Source organism: Coenobita brevimanus, chromosome 91 (genome assembly GCF_032717465.1).
Source record: "Coenobita brevimanus isolate Jiangsu-jjx chromosome 91, ASM3271746v2, whole genome shotgun sequence".
NCBI lineage: Eukaryota > Metazoa > Arthropoda > Malacostraca > Decapoda > Coenobitidae > Coenobita > Coenobita brevimanus.
Window position 1 is genome coordinate 10,431,264 of NC_137044.1, and position 18,459 is coordinate 10,449,722.

The window sequence follows — 18,459 nt, forward strand, 5'->3', positions numbered from 1 at the left end:
TTTTAAATGACTCATCTGATAATCAGAATCTTTTTCATAGTATTTTTGATTGTTAGTGACTGGAAGTGAACAGATGATTTTTTATTGTTATATACTGTATATAGGTACATCAGTCATGGTTTTGCAGTTCTCCAAGAATAAAAAATCATGATCGGCATGGGAGGATGGATTGAAAAACCACCATACAGTGGTGAAAAGTTTTAATGGTAACTGGGATTGGGTTATTACCGATAGGTACTGCAACCACATATTTAACAACCATATCAACCACACCGCAGACAAATGGGGTGAACTGGTCAACGGGAGCTAGGTGGGGATGCTGGGGCAGGTGTACTGTGGGGAGAAGGACCTTGCCATCAACTACTTCACCATCACCCACCATAGAGCCATCCACTTTGACTACTCTGTCTCCTACTTCAACAAAGGGTCAGTTCACAAATTACAGTATTAGCCATAGGTCCACTGTTTTAATAGGTCATAGCAAGTGGGTCAGCAGCATCTTGCCATCAATTACTTCACTATCGCCTACAAGAAATCAGCTATCCCGACTATCGTTTTCTATCTCAACGACTGATCAGTCACATGATGTTTTAGCCATTGTTCTAGTGCCTCTGTAGGTGTTGCAAGCAGGTGGGAAGAATGTTACCATCACCTGCTTCATCATCACCCCTATGAGAGGGCCATTTTACTCACTGGATCTGTTACCACAACGATGGTTCTGTCCTTGAGTTTTAACCAAACTTCTTGCTTTCTACCTCCCTTTCCTTGGGGGAAGCAGCCTAGGTATATAGATAGATAGATAGATCTTGCGTTCTGGTAGGTCATAGCAAACAGGACTGATGGCCGAATAGTTAAAGTTTATAATGTAAACCTGAAGGCACGCCCCTAATTCGTGACAGGCTGCGTCTTCTTTCCTGCACCTTCTTGGATGTCACACTCACCTTCACTGTCCCTCTAATTTTCTCTTTTCTAATCCTTCCCAACTTCGTTACTCCATACCTCCAACTGAACATTCTCATTTCCACAACATTCAACCTTTCCTCCTGTGCTTTCTTAACCCCTTTGTACTCAGTGATGCATTTGGTGTCATTAGGGTCTTTCCTCGTAAATGCACAGTGACGACTTTAGCATCATAAAACCATTAAAAATTCACCAAAAAAAAAGTTTTTGGTCAATTTGCATCATTTTTTGAGGCATCATAGCTTGCCCGGCTCACGTCAAGAGTAATGAGTTGGCAACAGTGGGTCTTGATACCTGCGACTTGTGCATGCAGATTTTTCAGCACCAAATGAGCTGTCAGTGGGGAAGGTGGTGTGTGGTCCCTTGTCCCTTTAAATCTTGCCTATTACCTTCGTCCCGGCTGTGCGACACATTTCACTAAACCAATAATGCTTATGTATAGGTTTTGGACACTACTGTGATTAGATTTGGTGTTTGCAATAGGAAATTAGGTGTTTGTGAAGTGTTCGTGGCCGTTATCAGCCACTGGACCAACGAAGACCGTGCTACTGTTTCTGACCAATACACTGCCTCTACCCTGCATCAAATGTCAGTTTTCAACTATAAAAATAGTGACAGTGAATCATGTGAATATAGTGTGCAATATCTAGTGTGCATGGAAATGGTGAAATATGTGTAGCAGCTTAGAGGAGGCGGGAAACCGCCCTACAGTCACAACATGGCATGGGTACACTGTAGTTTTTTGCATTTTTCTAGAAAAGTATGAGGCATAGGAGAATGCTGATTATATTATGTGACAGCCCACAAAATTCTGCATTAGATGATGAAATAAAAACATAACACTGCTGAGAAAAGTTTTTCACTAGAGCTCCCTGAATAAAAACTCTGTCATCTGTCGGACAAAGGTTTTACTTTTTTGGTTATTAATCGAAAACCATGCCTTGTATCAAAATGCCAACTGCCCCACTCGAAAGCTAATAAAATTCTCTTTCAAATGATGGTATAACATGTAAAGATACATTAGTAAACATTCGAGCTATGATGTTGGGAAGTGAGATGAATGTTCCCGAATATTTATTCACACCGCTCTAATGGACGTATAGTTTTTTTTTTTTTTGCTTATCGTGTAGAACAAACATTGACGAGCAGGAATATGTAGGTATTATGGCAAAATAAATACAGGTATGTTTAGGTGGTAAAAATAAGCTGAGAATACACTTTTTTGGAGAGCGTGACGGCGGCAGGGGGAGGGGAGAAAGCCGATGTGTCATGGAACGCGAAACTTATTGAAACTTATTGTGAATGAAAGGGTTAAAACATTTTGCATTACTTTGTTTCTTTATTCTATCTATGACCTACTAGTACTTGTTCTACTATGAACTATATACCTCTTTAATCCTTTGAGATTCCGGTGACATATTTTCACTGCATTTCAAATCCAACCTAAGAGATTCCAATGACATGTTTATGCATCATTTTAAGATACCTTTGTAAAATATTCACCATCAATAGTGTTAACACATCATAACAATGAGATCTGAGCGTAACGTCATGAAATGATTGCTCTATGCGTGGCGGGTACTGCGCAGCTGGTGTGACTCATGGCTTTGTCTCTTTATTACTTTATTCTTGGCAAATATTTTTCTACTGAATGGTATCAGATTTTTATTTTTTGCCTGACTTCAACTCGTCATTTTGACTTTTTATTTAATTATTCAGCTTCTAAATAACACCATAACTACCATCCTATCATAAAAAGTGTATTTGTACTGACAAATCAAAGAAAATGATCGCAAAGCGAATATCTGCATCTTTTTCCTTTCGCTTCACTGCACAAGAAAATGCAGAAATAACTATAATCTATACATCATTGTAAAGGTTACTCACTGTAGTTTTGCATGGTTTAAATTAGATTTATAAAGAGTAATCCTTCACTCATCCGGAGGAGCAGTACCGAGCCTGTTCATTATCAGGATACTGGGCCTTGGCTCTATCAAACCATTATCCAAATTTACTTGCAATTACTGTATACCTCGGCAGATACGGCGACCTTCAGATAAGACAATCCCTAAATTTCAGTCTGAGTTTCATGGTTTTAGCTCATAACGGTCGTATAAGACGACCCCCAAACTATCACACTATCTGTGGTGAAGTTTAGGTCAGTGAGCACCAAACAACGGAGATGGTGATATACCAGTACAGTACAATGAATTAAATAGTACCTTGAATTAAATGCCTAGAATGTATTACCAGTAATAAGGTATCATACCTTAAAGTATTACCTGTAAATTGTTTGAATTATTAGTATGTTATCAGCGAGGCATATAATAAGGTAAATACTATATGTAGACTATCGTCTGTAGAGGCAGTTGGTACCGTACTTTAACCAAGGTTGATGACTGATTTGTTTACATACTGTACGTGCGGTGTCATGTTGACTGAGCTGGTAGGTGGTTTGATTTCTCTAATGCAACCACTAGATGTTAACTTGAACAAGCCATTTAAAGATTACGTCTGTGAAGAGTGGAATAATTGGATGATAAATGCTCAAAAATCCTAGAGCTATGCATGTGCCATCACTTGATGTGCTGTGTGATTTTGTAATCAATTCATGGGATAAAGTGAAAGTAGAGACTGTAGTAAAATCTTTCAAAAAGTGTGGTATATCTAATGCAATGGATGGCATGGAGGATGATTTATTGTGGGTCACTAATGACGAAGCCAACGACAAAACCGAAGCCGACTCACCTGATTCAGACTGGGACCCATATGACAACAATGTAAACAGGGAGACTCAGTATGTGCTAGAAGGAGAGTCCTCTACCTCAGATGATGAAGCTTGTGATTTTGAGGGATTTTAAATGTGTGTAATGCTTTTTTAATTTTACAATGCTTTTATTGGTTTAACACCACACTGGTAATGGATTTTAGTCAAAAATAAAAACTGTGTACCCTACAACAGCTGTTTTCAAGACTGAAGACCCCAGCAACCTTCGCCAACTCATCATTACGAGAGATTGTATGGGATTCTGAGGTTAGTGTTTTTGTATTTACAATCTAGTAGCTTAAAAATTTGTTATAGGGTGGTATTTTGAGTAGAATTTTAAGACTCCTGTTTCTGTACCTGGCCTATAAGACCACCCCTAGTTTTGGGGTGTTTTTTTGATGATTCAAGGGTTGTCTTATCCTCCGAGATATACAGTATCTGCTCATAAAAGTCTCTGAGAACTTTGGCCAGCCAGCCAACACGTTCAAACAATCGGTATCGTGGCTGCTGGGCTCTAGACGTGCATGGGAAGTAGGCTGTAACCCACAACCTAAGCTAAAATGTCTGTCAGCCTCTGTACTGAATTGTCAAAGTTGCGAGCTGGCCTGTTCATTCCCTACAAACCTCCAGCACCCGTGTATACTGACCATAACCCACAAATGGTGTCAAAACACCTGTATGCATCCCCATCAAATGTCCAAAGTCGCAAGGCCACTGTGATTAGTCTTTCCCAACTGCCACAGTATGTATAACACAGACCACAAGCCACAAGTCACGTGAATGCGCCCGTCCGTCTCTACACTGAAAGTCCAAAGTTGCCTGGTCACTGGGAATTGTGTTTCCCATTGGCCAATGCGTACGTAAGACAGACCACAAGCCACAAGTCAGGTAAAAGTGCCCGTCTGCCTCGTGACAGAAGGGTGAAAATCCTGCCCATAGCCTCACTTCTTCCCTCCTCTTGTCCCTCCTCCATACCTTCCTACGGTCCCTGCATTGTTAGCCCTGCCTCCTGGCTCCCCCCTCACTCCCTCCATCCCTTCCCTCCTTTGTGCTGACAATGCTGACCCATGAGTTTTTAAAGTTTTTGGTGATGAATTCCACAAAATCCATGGGAAAGTTCATGAAATTTTATATCTAGCCATGTGCTTAGTTCTTGCAAGGTGCAGGCAAAATTTTGCACTAGGATGGTGGGAAGTTATATGAAGTTAAGTTTTACTCTTGAACAACAATTATTCTCACTGCAGTTGTGTTATTTTACTTATCAGTTTTCTGTGCTTTTACAGTCACTACTCATTATATGATGGGGTTACGTCAGGTCATACCTTAACGTATAATGAGTTTATCATCAATCGGGAGATTGAAATACATTATCAAAGGGGAGTTACGTTAACTCAACTTCCCAAAGTCATCTACCAAAAATGACAACCCACCTTAATCACTTCCTGTGTCGGTCCAAGTCGTCTCCAAGACCAAAACAAACACTATCACACCAATACAGGCAGCATTACTCACGTACAGTAAATCATTGCAACAACAAAACAATCACACATGTGTAACATTGGCCTGGTGCTATGCAATGTATAGGCCTATTGTAGTATGATGCTTGGCTGAGAGGTGACGATAGCAGGGGGGCACACATGAACAAGTGGAAAAGACAGGGCTTTGAAGGGGTGGTGGGACCGCAACTGAACAAAAACAATGCTCTGCACACCGGGGATGACATCTTGCCTGAGACAAGTGATGGTCGCCTTGCGTGCGCCTGGTGCTTTGTACGAAATTTTTCTGTGGGAATATCGTTATAGTGGGAAATTCATCGTAAATTGGATTTTGGGGTGTAACTTTTTTGTTATTGTTGTAGCGAATTATCGTATACCGGTTCAACGTATAATGAGTAGTGATTGTATTAGTTTATCGTACAGTATACCATGTACAGTATATCAATATACAGTAGGGCCTCGCAACTAACGATCTTAAGGGACTGATGAAACCTTGGTAGTCTCGAAACTGTTAGTTTGGAGGTAAACTTTATATAGCAAAAAATAAAAAGAGACTAGAACATTTAGAAAGTTCGACCACTTTTTCATTTTTGTCAACTTGTATCCACTAAATAGTCACATTTTACAGTATATCATGTACAGTATATCTATATACAGTAAGGCCTAGCAACTAGTGATCTTAAAGGAACTGAGGAAACCTTGCTAGTCTTGAAACTGTTAGTTTGGAGGCAAACTTTATATAGTGAAAAATTGGAACATTTAGAGTGTTCAACTACTTTTTCATTTTTGTCAACTTGTAGCCACTAAATAGTCACATTTTTATATCTATCTATCTATTGCAAGACGCCATAATCCCGTAAGGGGTAGCCATTGACTCTGAGTTATTTGTTTTACGGGGAGGGGCACTAACCCTCCACCAACCCACTTGCTGACACGTAGGGAGCACGTATGGTTTGGTTATATGGTTACCACCCAGTGTTGTCAATGATTTCTTGACCTACAGGAAACCATTTGGTTTGTCACTCAAAGTAAAGTCACCTGTAAGGAAAGAAAAGCAATAAGAAGTGACAGGAAAAAAAAAAAGAAAAAAAAAAGAAAAGAAAAAAAAAAGGATAAAGGCTAAGGAAGAAGTAGGCAGCACTACATCAAGTGAGTGGATGATGGTTGCCACCACCTACCACTAATACTTATTATAATTAATAGGACAAAACAACAAAAAGTCACCATTAAATGCTCAGAATGCAGTTTATTGAAAGAAAAAGTTGGGAGTTGGGATTGCGCATGCTTACTGGGAGTAAGTGTCACCACCACCATCGACACCCTCCTCTCCACCACTGTCACCCTCTCAAGCACCAGCCTTTCTCAGTATCTCCTGTAGTATCTCATCATTACTTCAAACCCTTCATAGTAGTTAGGTTCACCACCATTTCCACCACCAGCCACAGAAACCATGAGGCTAGTGAAAACAGTGAACAATGGGGGGAGCCAGGTATAAAACAAAGGGCAAGGTTGCACTAGCATAGCGATGGGCAGGACAACAGTGAATCAAAACACGCCATATGACTCGTTCATTAGGTGCGACTCACTTGCTAGACGAGACTCGCTCATTTGGAAAACGAGTCGAAGTGTGCCTCACGGCTCGCTCACTAGACGACAGTTGCCATGGAGTCGCTAGTTTCGAGGTTTTTGTCGCTAGATACAAAGCTGAAGACAGTTTCTATCCTATCGCTAGACTTGAAATTGCTAGTCAAAAAAATGTTCGTTGTGGGACCCTATTGTGATCAATTTCTGGAGGCATATTTGGTCGTGGAATTTTTTGTGTGTGTGCCCTGGGAGCAGCTATCACCTGTGCCACAGAAAGATAACTGATTTTCCAGCTGCCTTCAGGTTTTTTGTGGATTTTTGTTGTTTATGGATTGTTTTCTTGGTGTGTAGCATTAATATAGATATTCCTGTGTGTTTTGACGTCTCAATATGGCAGAATGACCGTAAAACAGTGCCAAAATTTGCAGGGGTGTTGTACATTTAGGCAGTTTTTTTTTTTTCATGGTTTTCTTGGTGACTAGGATTACTTTGGATATTCCTATGTGTGTTTTGATGTCTAAATATGGCAGGCTGACCTGAAAACAGTGTCAAAATCAGGAGGGGTACTGTACATACAGTAGTGTATAGGTAGTGTTTTTTGGTTTTCATTGTTTTTTGCATGGTTTTCTTGGTGTTTAAAATTATTTTGGATATTCCTATGTGTGTTTTGATGTCTACATATACCTGAATGACTGGAAAACACTGCCAAAATAAGCAGAGGAACTGTACAAATGGGTTAGGTATAGGTTGGAAGTTGGGTATAGGTAGGGTCTTGTATAGTATGGGGGATATTGTTCATTATCCGGATATTGCCACTACCCGGACATGCCTTTGACTCCATTACGTCAGATAATTGAGGGACTATTGTATCTTTATTATTATTATTTTTTGTTGTTGAATAATTTTCAACAGCAAGGTATAATATTTTTGGTTTTTGCCTACCTTCAACTCATTATTTTGCCTTTTCATTTTCTTTGTTTTCCATTTTTGAACATACTACGATAAAGTACAACTATTCAGCTTTATAATGACACCAAAACCAACATTCTGTCATGAAAAGTGTATTTACACAGAACGATCAAAGAAAGATATCGTGGCACAAAGATGTGAGTCAGGACGAGCAGCTGACTCTAGCACAGACTTAATCTGCCTGGCCCAGAAATCTGATAGGGTTAACATCCTAACACGTCTTCTTGCAATACTCTGGACCTTTATCCCATCTATGATCTACCAGTATTTGTTCTCCCTCTCTTACTGACCTTACTACTATAAACTGTATATCTGTTTAACCATTCGACAGTTCTTATGACCTCACTTTCTAAGAACAGTGATAAATCATGGTGCTATTGTAATGGTATTTAAAGCATATATTATTTTCTTATTCTAGGATCTCTATGGTCTAGTTGTAACTATGTAATATAGTCCTAGATATCTAACCATTTTAATATATTTCCGTACACCTTAGTAGTAGGTGGGGGGTGCCCATCATCCACTCACTTAATGTGTTTCCTTCATATCTATAATTCTTTTTCTGTGTCTGTCCTGTCCTCTTGCTATTTTTCCCATCATTCCTGTCACTATTTGTTACAGTACTCTTGTTTTCACTTCAAGTGGCTCTACACTGGGTGACACCAAATGATTTCTTGTAATTCAGGAAACCATACAGTGCTGGGTGGTAACCATATACTGTGGTCAAACAATGAGGTGGTGTGCAGCCTACTACTGTGCTCCTGTTAACTGGGTGGAGAGACACAACTGCAGCATCCACCCAAGAAGCAAACCTCCACGTTAATCCCTGCACCCAATCTGGTGAGGCATATTCAGCCATATAGGAACAATGATTCACTTCACTGGATATCCCTGTAGGGGCAGTTGCTTGTCTGTGGTTGATGAGTCTGCTCAATCAGACAGATTTGGGTAGCACAACAACAACAAAAACAACTGTACAACTCTTAACCCGCCGCATCCCAGTGCTGTTTTAAAACGGTCTGACATAATGCCGCGGCCAGTGTCAATGCCGTTTTAAAAAAGTTTAAAATAAAAAACTTCACTGTGACCGCATTTTTCAAGATTCGCGGGTAAAAATTGGCAGGCATGTAAAGTAACAGTTCCTCTACCATCCCCCAGGCTGTCAAGGCCATACACTCACTTGCTCCCCCCCTCACGCTCGTTCTGCCTCACTCTGCCTGTGTGCCTCACCCAGTGATGTACAGTCACGCTCCCTAATTTAGACACACCTTGAGCCAAGCCCAGAGCTGAGGGAGGCAGTAGCCACAGCTCTTAAACGAACGCATTTACTAGGCACCCCCACCCCACTCCTTCCCTCAATCCCCATCCCTCTCACTATCGCCATCCAACGATCATTCTATACCTTACTGCATTCCTTTCCACTCTCACCTCTTGCTGAAACAATCATTTACTGAAGAGGACAGTGCTGGACGGAATTATATAGTAGATTTGGGAAAACATAGGGCATGAAAAAAAGTAAGACCTGAATATATTTATACGTCTCTTAACCCTTTAACTGCGGGTGTCATTCCAGAATGACATTGCAAAAACTGGACCAAACCGCGGGTGTCATTCTCGAATGTTTGTGAATATTTTGAATACCCCGCGTTTTTTCCGTGCGCCAATTGTTTCAAGGAAGAGTAGCTATTAAGTTCTTTCACTCCAGCTGACCTCCACCTCCCTCCTCCCACCCCCCGGGCCCCCACCTCCCACCCCCCGGGCCCCCCACCCCACCCCTGACCAACACGCATCAGTATCTGTCCAGCTGTGTGAGTGACAACATCGCTGATGTGGCAGTGAAGTGAGGGCAATTACAGTGCCTTTTACCTGCCTCAGTGAACACAGAGTGGGTGTTTATCGTATGTGCAGTGTTCGTATATGTTTATAGTATTATTATCAGAATGAGGTTGGCATTTGGTAATGGTGTGTGAGCGAAAAATAGTGATTACAACACCGCTGATGTGGCAGTGAAGTGCGGGCAATTACAGTACCTTTTACCTGCCTCAGTGAACACAGAGTGGGTGTTTATCATATGTGCAGTGTTCATATATGTTTATAGTATTATTACAGAATGAGGTTGGCATTTGGTAATGGTGTGTGAGCGAAAAATAGTGATTACAACACCCCTGATGTGGCAGTGAAGTGCAGGCAATTACAGTGTCTTTTACCTGCCTCAGTGAACACAGAGTGGGTGTTTATCGTATGTGCAGTGTTCATATATGTTTATAGTATTATTATCAGAATGAGGTTGGCATTTGGTAATAGTGTGTGGGCGAAGGTAATGGTGTGTGAGCAAAGGTAATGGTGTGTGAGCGAAAAATAGTGATTTTAGATTGCTCACTTCTAACGGCACTGCCCATCCAGTGATAGTCAACGAAATCATGAAACCTACATCAATGCAAAGCTGAAGGTTAGTACTTTCTAATGGTACCTTATTTTTTGCTCTAGATTTATTCTGTGCAGAGTTATAAAGGTTTAAAGTTTGTTTACATTTTGGCTGGAACCCCCGCGGGAGAGGCCAGTTGGGGCAAAACAATGCCCGCAGTTAAAGGGTTAATAAATTACCTCAAGGGAAATGTTTATTGAGGCTTGTTGAGGGGTATTACCGAAAGAGCATGTAAGATATACTCCCTCAGCTCTGGGCTTGGCTCGGGGTGGGTCTAAATTAGGGAGCGTGACTGTACATAGTGAAGGCATTTTGTAAATATTTTCATGTAAGTGTAAGTTGTAAATATTTTCTTGTAAGTGTAATGACTATATAGTGAAGTCAAGTTGTAAATACCTTCTTGTAAGTGCCAGGACTGTATGTAATGAAGTCAGGTTGTACCTATCTTCAAGTGTGAGAAAATGCATTCACAGCGAGACAGACGCTCAAATTGTGATAGATGCTGAAGTGATAACTAATCAGAAAAGTGTACTAAACATTGCTATACCTTCCCAGCATAAATACCTCTGTATACCTTACATAAAAAACGGCTTTCTCTCACATACGTGGTGAGCATGAGAGAGCGGCTATACTGTACCTGTAAATGAGTATGCAGGACTCAATAAAACTCATTTCTGAGCCTCGGTGAGCATTTTAATGGTGAAATTCGTCGTTTCCACATCAAAATCTATCATTTTAGCCAAAAAAAAAAAAAAAAAAGTCGAAAAATGGCCAGCACTGGTGTGACCCATAGGGCTAAAAATAGCTGGCACACGGTTTAAAAAAAAAAAAAAAAAAAAAAAAAAAAAAAAGCCTCATTCTAAACATTTCATGAAGTACTTTAACCCCTAAAGTACTAAGCTCATCAATCAAGCTTTTTACGCAATTTCTTAAAAGGATGAGCAACGCCGATCATGCAACATCCACAAAAAGTGGTGGCACCTGGCTCCACCCTGGCTGTGATGTAGATGGCTTCTAATCAATCAGAACTAAGTGTTGGACACACCGGAAGGGGGACCCAGGCCCGTACCCAGGCGGTGGGGGGTGTACACCCACCTCCCTCTCACCACATCCCTTTACCCCACTACCCTTTACCCTACTACCTTGTTACTACCCTACCTCCCACCATTGTTACCACCACCACCACCACCCCTCCAACACCCTCCTCATGCATCCCCTCTTCTGCCATGTGAATCCCCCCCCCCCATGTCCCCTCCCCAGTCATCTGGGGAGTGCGTATTTTCCCCCTACCCCCCTCCATGTCCCTGTACTCCACTGGGACCTTTCCTTTGTGTCTGGTGGTGGTCTCCTCCCATCCCTCCATCCTCATACACCCCCTTCTGGCCTTACCACCTCCCACCCCCAGCCCCACCCCCTAGCATGCAGTATCTTTGCCTCCCCGGCTTTGAATATTTAGCGTACTTTTTTTATGCTTTATGGCGTGTGTTTTTGAATCATTACCTGTAATTTATTTGTGTCTTTGCATACAGATATGCACACCACAATTATTTTAGCTGCCTTTACTCCAAACCCACTCACAAAAAAGAAATTTTATTTTCTCTGGCTAGATTTCAAAGCTCGGAGGGAAGGGGAGGGGGGAGGGGAAAGGGGGGAGGGGAGGTTAGGTGAGGGGAGAGGAAGGGAGGGGAGAGGAGGGGAGGGGAGGGGAGGGAGGGGACTGGAGGTATGGGGAGGGGAGAGGAGGGGAGGATGATTTTTACTATTTATCATATTTTTATTGGGGTGGTTCATGACCATTTTCCCTAGCTAGATTTGACAGCTTGGCAGAGAGGGGAGGGGAGGGGAGGGGAGGGGAGGGGAGGATAATTGTTACTATTTATCGTATTTATTGGGGGGGTTTGTCACTATTTTATTTATATCTAAGCACATTACGATGGTTTATAACATCTATACACCCCCAAAAAAATTGATTTTGGTGATTTTTGTATGTATATTTGTGAAGAAAACAGGTGCAAGCAGTGTATTTTCTTTCTCACTGGGGCCGTGACGGATAACTACAGTATTGTATTATCAACTTTGTCGGGCCACAGCTCGATAACTATTGGGTCTAGGAGGGTGGGGTTTGCATTTTCAGGTGTGTAAATTCAAGCTCTATAAATCGGGCATAAAACTTTTAACCTTTGAGAAAGTTGAAAAATAGGCTTGTTTTTGCGTCCTGGGGGGTAGTCGAGGCAGGAGAACTGTGTACCCTAGGGGTTAATATAAGGGTCACACTATGATGCAGCTGCAATTATTACATCTGGTATAGTATTTTTTAGTGTTTGAAATTAAATATCAGGCATGATACAGGATACTATATAATATGAAGAACCACTTTATTTGTGCTATCTGTGTCTGAGGATTTGCTCATCCTGATATCCAACTAAAGGAGAGAGATATTGTGCTTAGTTTTTGCTGGGTGTATCAGTGCATACATGCATACATAAGGATGATGCCATGCTTCTTCTAAGGAATCTCCAAATGGAGGGTGGCCATGGCACAGATGATACTTTCCATGGCCTGGGAGCTAATTACCCCTAACAGGTCCTGGAAACGTGTGAAATAAAGTCAGAGATGTGTACTACGATACATGGCAATTTTAGAGTCTCAGCGTGGAGTCTGACTCTGCATACTTGTGGATGAAGGTTTCCTGCCTCAGAGTGATGATTGTGTGGTTAGTTCCCAAGCTTATAGCCTTACTTCACTTTCATGGTGGTACCCCCGAGGGTCAATGTTGGCCACCCACTATGACTTGGGTGTACTGTACCTGTGTTTTTCATAATTCTTTTAACCTACTATGTGCACGATTACCTGCTCTGGGACCCTCACTTGTGAGAAAATTTACAGTGCAGGTTTATCTGGCTCAGCCTGAGTGGTGATTTGCACTCCCTCATAAACAAAGCTTGTGCTGTGACTTGCACTCTGCAAAATAAAAAAGCTCAAGCCTATTCAACTGGATGGAAACAAGCAGGCCTAATGTGTGTGCTTCCTCCATGAATACCAGGATATTTAAAGGTAGTCCTCATTATAAGTCAGTAATGAATCACAAAAGCATCACTACTTTTTCCATGTAACTTACAAGGTAAATAGATAGAATCTTACAAATCAGCTTTGTAGGTAGAAACGGAAGCTTAATGGGAAAATTTTCTGCAATGAATTATGAGCTTAATAATAAAAACTGTGAACTTAACAGAAAAAATAACATCATGCAAGAACTGTGTCAAAAGAGTCAACATATAATGGGAACTTAATGAAGTTCATATATATTTAGTATCATGAATTAATCTCCAATGAATTGCTAATCTAGTCAATAAGTAATCATGACAAACCTGGAAGTAGACTCTGAGTAGGGCAGTGAGGTCATTATTATTAATGGCTTGACGTAACTGTAACTGCAGTTCATCGGCTGAGGCCACTGTAGGAGTCACAAATGCACGGCGAACATACTTTGACTGAATGAACTCTCGTCTCTCATCCCTGTGGACAACAAAGGTTATGTGTAGGGTACTGACACAGGGCATAGTACAGGATGGTGAGGAGCAACTGATCCAGTTAATGAATGATAGTAAATTACATAAATCATGATAAGAAAAAAAAAAAAAAAAAAAGGTTATTACGGAAGCCAGACAGGGATCAGTATGCCAGAATTATATATAACATAACAGAAATCCCAGCACAAACTGTGCATCTGATCTATAACTGTACAGTACTGTGCCATTAGAATAGGCTTCAATCCTATTTTATGTGTACCAAAATATCAAGTTCAGTAATGATTTATTGTACTAACTTTTCCAATAAAGATGAGTCATAGGATGATGACACCGATGATATGGGTGGAGATTACAGTGGGAGAATACTAAACAAATACATACTAAATGACTATGGTAAAAAATAAAAAATTATATTCATATATGTAGATTACATTTTCTTGTTTAAACATCAAAGTTTATGAGGAGTACTATGAATCACAGATTCTAGAAGACATGCAATTATATTATCTGTGAATAACGAAAAATGAACACAGCCTTTTCTAAATACACTAGTACTTCATACTGTAGCTTACTTTAATGCACTGACATCAACAATTTGCATCCAGTTACAGCTGCACTTGGGAGAAAATATCTGACAAAAATATCAGTAACAGAGCATATAATTAATAATATAGGCTGTCCATTAACAAACACATGACACTTTACCAATTGCATAGCCAGTTAAACATCTAGTTGTGAGGAAAAAGGCAGTCACACATGCTCCTGCAAGTCACTGTGCTTAAAATTGGCTCAAATAGTGAACTGTTCCTATAGAACCAAAAGACAGAAAAAAAAGCAACTGATTCATAAAGACAGAACCTCTCAGGAAATTTTTACATTATAACTTTTTAGGAATTATAGCACAATATTATGAAAAGGAAACTAGGTAAATGTAGAAAACACATTTCCTAAAAGAAGTGCAGATGATGAGGGTGCAGTGTTCCTAATTGCACTCACTAAGGGCACCATTAGTTTGAGATCACCAACATAAGGCATTCACATTCAGAACAGCTGAATTCCCACTCTAATCCAGTTTACAAACTATGGTGCCCGGGACTCTAAGGCCTGTATACTCATTGGCAAGGAAGTTCTCTAACACCTCTTCCTTACTAGTTTAGTATGTATATAGCACATTCATATTTTCAGCTATAATATTTATGCAATGAATCCTCATGTTGGAATGGTATAATTAACATGCATGAAAATATTTATGTGCAATATACAAATTACAAGCTAAGGAAGAGGTACTGTAAAGCCTCCTAAGCCGACAAAAATATGGGCCATAACATGCCACATCCACTCCACTAGCTAGCGCAGAGGGAAGAACTGGCGTCAGAAGCAGATTGTTTGCAGCTCATCTTGTTAGTCATGAATCATTACTGTACTGAGTACTTTGGGAAATGATTTTCAGGATGCTAACATATTATGGGTCTATAGAACATAACATCAATTAGTTATTGTTTACAAAGTACAGTATCTACATTATACTTAAATTTATTACAGTTCTCTTACTGTTTAGGAAGCAACACAAAGAGAGATCGAACAGCAATGCATAACATCATTTGTGAACTGCAGCCACATGTGCAATAAAATGGGGAAATCAAAATCAGAGGAGCAAACTATAGTCAGTCCTTCAGTATATATATCAAGGCATTCAAAATTGCTCTGCCTTCTGATTCCGGTTGCTGCCCCGAGCAGTGCGGGCAGGAGTACTCACCACCGGCTGAGCCAGTCTTCTCGTGAGTCACTGCATAAGAAAAGAAATGTACTGTTTGGGTTGTACCACCTCCTTCACAACAGCTATGGTCATGTAATGGTGGGTAATTACAGCTACATATTAGTATCAAACCATGAGTAACTTATTCAACTTAGTTTACAGATAAAGTCACTCATTAAGATACTGACCGGTCCCCGAGGTCAAACACTTGCACCTGCAATTCTATATAAATGAGTGTATGTTGTACTGACTGCAATATTATGTATGCCTGTTAAAGGTAGCTCCATTCTTTAGTTTCCTTATCCTGTAACATAATTTCTTGCTTATGTTTCATTCACAATTACCAGCAGGTACCAGCAGTTATACTGAAAAATGTGATGTGCATTATTCAGCGCTATGCATAAGGACTTGTTAAGCAATAACAAGCATGAAAACAGGCCATGGTAATTTCAAATTACTGCTCATTAAAACTTGTATATCAGTACTGTATGTATATGTAAGTACAGGTTTGTATTGCAGCAGGTTATCCAATTACAGCATGAATAAAAAACAAACAAACAAACATTTATCTAGAACTAATTATATAGATACTGTACCCAGTCATGTTACCTGAAAGAGAAACTGCAGCAATGTGGAAATCAAGCAAGCAAGTCAAAAGTGAGAAATACAGCGAAACACCCAGAATGTGGCATTCTATATTCACAAAATTTAAAACTTGGAAAACATAATGAATCAACAAATTTGACAAGTAAACCTTGGTCAAAAAACAATATTAAGTAAACAGCTGCACTGTAGTAGTAGCAGTAGTTGTTCCCTAGGCAGACTGGCCGAGTTCCTAAGGAAGACCACGGGCAAGACAGGGCTTTCCCACAGAGCTCTCAAGGAGTGTATGCTGTGTTGTTGGCACAGGCGACTGTGTGCAATGCAACCTTCCATAATGAGCTTAATAGTATGTGGTGCTGTGCTGCATCCTGGACAGGCATCAGCAATGGAGTCATCCAGCCTCTTCTGATAACTCAAGAGGGCTGGATGATGCCCACATTTCAGATGCACTGTTGTTGCTGTTGCTGTTTAATGCCTGTCCACCTGCCCATGCAGACCCATCAACCACAGATCATCAACCGCTCCTTTGGGGTTGTCACATAGGTTCCCTAAACTGCTGATGTTGCACCTGCATCTCAGTGTAATATGTGCTGTGGCTGTGCAATGCTCCATTATGCTTGTTATGCTGTGTGGCTGTACAGTATTTTATAAATGTACAAGTGGGACACGTCTCAATCAGGATTTCATCCAACCAAAATCTAAGCTAGTAAATTAGGAGGGCTGGGTGATGTTCTGATGTAAGACTAGCTAGGTGAACTCAGTCAGCTCCATGTAATGATATCTCTGATGGGTTGAAATCCACAGGGGGACTCATAGTACTGTGCTAGTATACTGTTTTGATCGAGGTCTTGTATTGCCCTGCACATGAAGTATGTAGGTGTTTCTTCATTGTTAGTGCACGATACTTGGAGGTGGAATGTTGCTGAAGAGGTTCTGTTAATATTTGTGTGGTGATGGCTTTACGTGCCTAGTTACGGTGTGTGGCTCTGTCATTTAATCACAGGGGTGTGGCGTGTTAGCACAGGCTGCTGCATAGAACTATGTGTCCTTCTCTGACAGGAAGGACTTTAGTTTCAGAGTGTAAGTAACTCATCAAAGCCATTTTGGTTCTGGCATTGTGGATACATATAGCATTATTCTGCATGGTTTGCAAAGTGTTGTAATGGAGGTTAGGATGGAACCCCATGTCAAGGAAGCAGGGGGTAATAATGGCAAATGATGCTATGCTAAACTGCTTAATATAATGACAATACTGTGTTAGGACTTGGAGTTCTTGTTATTGTTGTTATTTTAAAGAAAAAAGTACCCCTAATCATCCACTCTGTTCAGAATGAATTCCCCTCCCTATTGAAGAATTATTAGTAATGCAAAAATTAGAATCTATGAACTGTCAACCATAAAAAGCTCTGGGCTTCAGAATGATTCTTTCTTCTCTATTCGTTCATCAAGATGATGCACATCCAGAAGTTCAAATGGGGGTTAAGGATGCAATTACAGTCGCTAATTTACCTACTGTTTCTCCCGAGTACCCTACATCTATCACTACAGTCAAAGCACACGAAAGTGGGATAAACTTAGGTCCTTCAGAAATTATCCTCTGATTAGCCACAGACCACAAAGCCACCAGAGTACAATGGGAACTGGGGAAGGGAAATGCAAAGGGTTATAATGGAACCACGACAGAAACCATATATATACTGTATACAGTATATACAGTATATATACTTTTTTTCATTCATCATCCAATCCTATGTTGCCCCAAGAGGAGCACAGATGCCCAGGGCTATATACATATATATATATATATATATATATATATATATACACTGTATATATATATATAAATATATACATATATATATATATATATATATATATACACTGTATATATATATATATAAATATATCTATCTATCTATCTATCTATCTATCTATATATATATAAACACATATACATTTACATATATATATATATATATATATATATATATATAAACACATTTACATATATGTATATATATATATATATATATATATATATATATATATATATATATATACACTCAATCCTCGTAAATCGCGTGTTTATAAATCACAGATTCGTAAATCACGGCTAAGTGGCTGTCAGACTGCCGGCACCCTTAAATCGCTGTTAAGTCACAAAAATCATGGACCTAGGCACCAAAGTAGGCCTTTTCCGATGAGAATCGTAAACCGCGGCATTTAATTTGAAAATCGCGACCCAACAACCAATCACTACCCGTCCCTGGTGGCAAGTGTGCATACTAATGCCGCCAAGTTGTTGTTGTTCTTCCTGCCAGTCTGCACACTACAGACCATCGCCATGGAGTACGAGAGCTACTTGCCTT

The 18,459-nt window shown here is 40.2% G+C and overlaps 1 protein-coding gene across 1 annotated transcript in view; it reads right to left on the reverse strand.

The window, feature by feature from the left end:
- The window catches only part of Asap (ArfGAP domain of ASAP), a 225,044-nt gene that overhangs the window by 39,092 nt on the left and 167,493 nt on the right, over positions 1 to 18,459 (reverse strand). Inside the window, exons 14-15 of the mRNA XM_080281948.1 lie at positions 15,488 to 15,517; positions 13,570 to 13,717 (exon numbers count right to left, since the gene is read on the reverse strand). Of these exons, the coding sequence (XP_080138074.1) occupies positions 13,570 to 13,717; positions 15,488 to 15,517 (178 nt within the window). The remainder of the gene's footprint in view (positions 1 to 13,569; positions 13,718 to 15,487; positions 15,518 to 18,459) is intronic.